The sequence below is a fragment of the Triticum urartu genome, chromosome 4A (assembly GCF_056163025.1).
Source record: "Triticum urartu cultivar PI428250 chromosome 4A, HENAU_Tu73, whole genome shotgun sequence".
NCBI classification, from domain to species: domain Eukaryota; kingdom Viridiplantae; phylum Streptophyta; class Magnoliopsida; order Poales; family Poaceae; genus Triticum; species Triticum urartu.
Window position 1 is genome coordinate 11,026,281 of NC_141876.1, and position 3,382 is coordinate 11,029,662.

The window sequence follows — 3,382 nt, forward strand, 5'->3', positions numbered from 1 at the left end:
CAAACTGTCAAAAGAAGCCGCCCAATGCAATGGAACTCCGGCTGGTTCACCCTGAAGAATCCAGGTACTCTCAAAGTCTCCGTGGTACAAAGTCTAGTCTCCAACTGGGCCATATGCCCATATGAGCCAAGCAACATAGTTTTGTACGCTGACCGCGCGCGCGTGAGGACCCTACGGTGCTTGCATATAAATACGAGGATCTCAGCATCCTTGTCGTCTCACCGCAGCACCAACCAAGAAAAAGAAAGAAACCAAACGAACAGCTCGAGGCGTGTCATCTCCATGGCATCGAGGAAGAAGAGTGGCAGCGAGCCATCAGCGCCGGGTCACGGCGAGAAGGTCCCGAGGGGGCACGTCCCGATGGTCACCAGCTGCGGCCAGCGCGTGGTGGTGCCCGTGAGGCTCCTCGCTGTTCCCTGCATCGCGGAGCTGCTTGACATGACGGCGCAACGGTACGGGTACGGCCAGCCGGGCGTGCTTCGGGTACCATGCGATGCGGCGCATTTCCGGCGGGTCCTGGATTGCGCACTGCGGAGAGCCGGCAGTCACACCAAGCGGGAACACATATGGTGGAGCTTTGTATACACAGTGTGGATGAATATAGGTGCATATAATACATGTGTAGTCCGTCCTCCTTTTTTTTCCTTCATTGATGTAGTCCGTTCTTTGATTGGTCAATTCTTATATGGATAGAAGTGCATATATACAGTGTAGATGAAAATGTCTACATATATTTATGAAAAACGTTTGCAGCCGATTGGCCGGCTGAGCAGGCATCGTTGGATCCCGTCGCGATCGAACCGCCAGAGTTTAGCCAGGTCATCCCAAGCACGACCAAAATGCATGGCTGTGGGGGCCACGCATCGCCCGTCACCCGGTCTTCTTTCTTATCTACGCGATCCCCATTCCATTTTGCTTTCTTCCCCGCCGGATGGAATGGAGATCGAGTAGATAAGAAGGAAGCCGGGGCGTGCTCGTTGCCATGCCGGCTCACCTGTCGGTCGGGACACGTGAGTTGCCGGTGCAGGGAGGAGTGCACAGCAGGGACATGCTCGTCGCCATGGCTGCTGCCAGCTGCGTGCACTCCTCTACATGGCCACCCGCAGCCGGGGGTGCGCTACGATGATGTGCATGAGGGGTAGGTGACGGCGGGCTGGAACCAGTGAACGATGATGTTGCGACCACGTCTCCGTTTTGCTGGAACCGGCTACACAAGGTGCTGGAACCAGATCGCCGGAGTGCTGCAATCACGGTGCCGTTTACTGGAACCGGCTTCTAACAATGCTGGAGCCAACGTGAGGAGATGTTGGAACCCGCTTCGAGCGGTGATGGAACCAATGTGTGGATACGCGGGAAGTGTCGCTGCGTGGTGCTGGAACAAGCACGTAGAAAAGCTCGAACTGGTGATGGTATGTGCTGGAGCCAGCACACAGAGATGCTGGGAACGGGCGACCATGGGTGTTGGAATTAATGTCAACGACACGGCGGGATGTTGCAACCGGCCGCGACGATTGCTTGAACTTCGGTTTTTTTAATGTTTTTCTTTGTTTTTTGCTGCAACCCGCAGTTAATCCAGGTTTTTTCTTTTTTGTTACTGCAACTGAAGAGTGCAAAAGCTGGAACCTTTGTTGCATGGTGCTGGAAAGGTGCATCGGGTGCTAGAATATGGGAAGGTGACGATGGTGAACGGCCGGCCAGTATCGACGGTGAGTCGAGCTACAAGCGGGGGATGGTGGCGAAGCTGCAATCCTGTGGAGCTGCATTTCGTGGTGCGGGACCTGTAGCCATTTTTTTTTGTAAGAGTTGCGACCTGAGTTGCGGTCGTCGGAGGCGAGGCGAGGACGGTGCTAGAGGCCCCTCGTCGACCGGCAGGGTCACCGCTCGCGCGCATGATGAAGGCGGAGCTTTGAATGTGTGTTGAGTTCTAAACGAAGCTTTCTGGATTATTATTTTTTTTGGGGGGGGGGGGGGGGGGGGGCGGGGAGGGGACTTGCGACAGGTTGAAATCAGGTCCAAGCCGCCGTTTTTCTCTAAAAGTAGGCAACCTTCCAGAAGCTATCTAAAATGCAAGCCAAGGTAAGAAAAATTGCTTAATAAAGTATAAACAATTGAACTAGGTACAAGCCATGAAGTTACCTGGCTCTTGTATTGACGTCTTGGTCCGACAAGAATCGGCCTGTCTCAGTCCACACCGGTGACCTATTGGCTACCGCATCTACAATTCTACACACTCCTCAAACTCTTAACTCTATGGTCGCAAGAAGAAATAGACATGAAAGTCTCGATACATGAATTAATGACTGATAACACACGTGCGTTTCTTGTGCATCCACACAATCTGAGACGGCCGATGTTGGAAAACCATATGGTCTGGTTATGTTCCTGTCGATAGAGACCTCCGTTGAATTGGCCAACTGGCATTATGTGCTCGTTCACAAGTCATGCGTGCCTTGTTGCTGCAAAATGGCATGCAAAGCACATGTTCCCAACCTAACAATCATCATAAATTTTGTAAAGTAGATCTAACGGCCTATATCATCATAACTAAGCTTCCATTAAGAAGTTGCTTACCACACATACTGTATGGTGGGAGCACTTGTAAGCTGTCTTGTCAATAAAAACATCTTTTAATAAGGCATCTACTCATTCCGTTTCTAAATATAAATATTTTTAGAGATTTCAATATATATACTACATATGGAGCAAAATGATTGATTCTACAATCTAAAATGCGTCTATATACATTTGTATGTAGTCCATATTCAAATATCTAAAAAACCTTATATTTAGAAATGGAAGGAGTATGTGATGAAGTGCTTGTTGTAGCACAACGGTTGTTTAATCTTACGTTGATCTAGATAAATAAAATATAGAAGGATAGATTTTCTCCTCTTTTCCTCCAAAATGCTGAACCTGGAAAGCCCAAAAAATAAAGAGGCCCTTTGCCTTATCTTTTGAAAGAAAACAATATTATGCCTACAAGGCCGGGTGCGGCTATATCCCCCTTTTATTTTATTTTATTTTATTTTATGAGAAACAGCCATGTCCCATCTGTTCCGAGAAACTAGCTGACCTCGCCTGGTAACCACGTGTCAAGTTATGCCGATGTTGTGACGATGTCACACGTGTTTTTTCATTTTCCATTCTGTATCTTCTACACTTTTTAATACATATTCTGCAATATTATATATATATATACTAGCAAGATGCCCGTGCATTGCACGAAACATCAAGATGCATTTCTTATAAAACACATGTTGTGATTGACCCATGCAAGAGTAATCCCATGTATAAAAACTAATGATATCTCAAGAATTTTATCAGAAAAATGGTATCTCGAGAATTTCATCAAAAAAATGATATCTCGAGAAAGATGAGAGAT

At 47.8% G+C, this 3,382-nt stretch overlaps 1 protein-coding gene across 1 annotated transcript; it reads left to right on the plus strand.

Moving 5' to 3' along the window:
* Positions 1-246: 246 nt before the first annotated feature.
* LOC147974410 (uncharacterized) lies at positions 247-1,784 on the plus strand. Its single transcript, XM_087520033.1, has 2 exons — positions 247-590; positions 1,607-1,784. Exons 1-2 carry the CDS (start codon positions 283-285, stop codon positions 1,782-1,784), a joined length of 486 nt encoding a protein of 161 aa, XP_087376159.1. The 5' UTR covers positions 247-282.
* Positions 1,785-3,382: the final 1,598 nt, after the last annotated feature.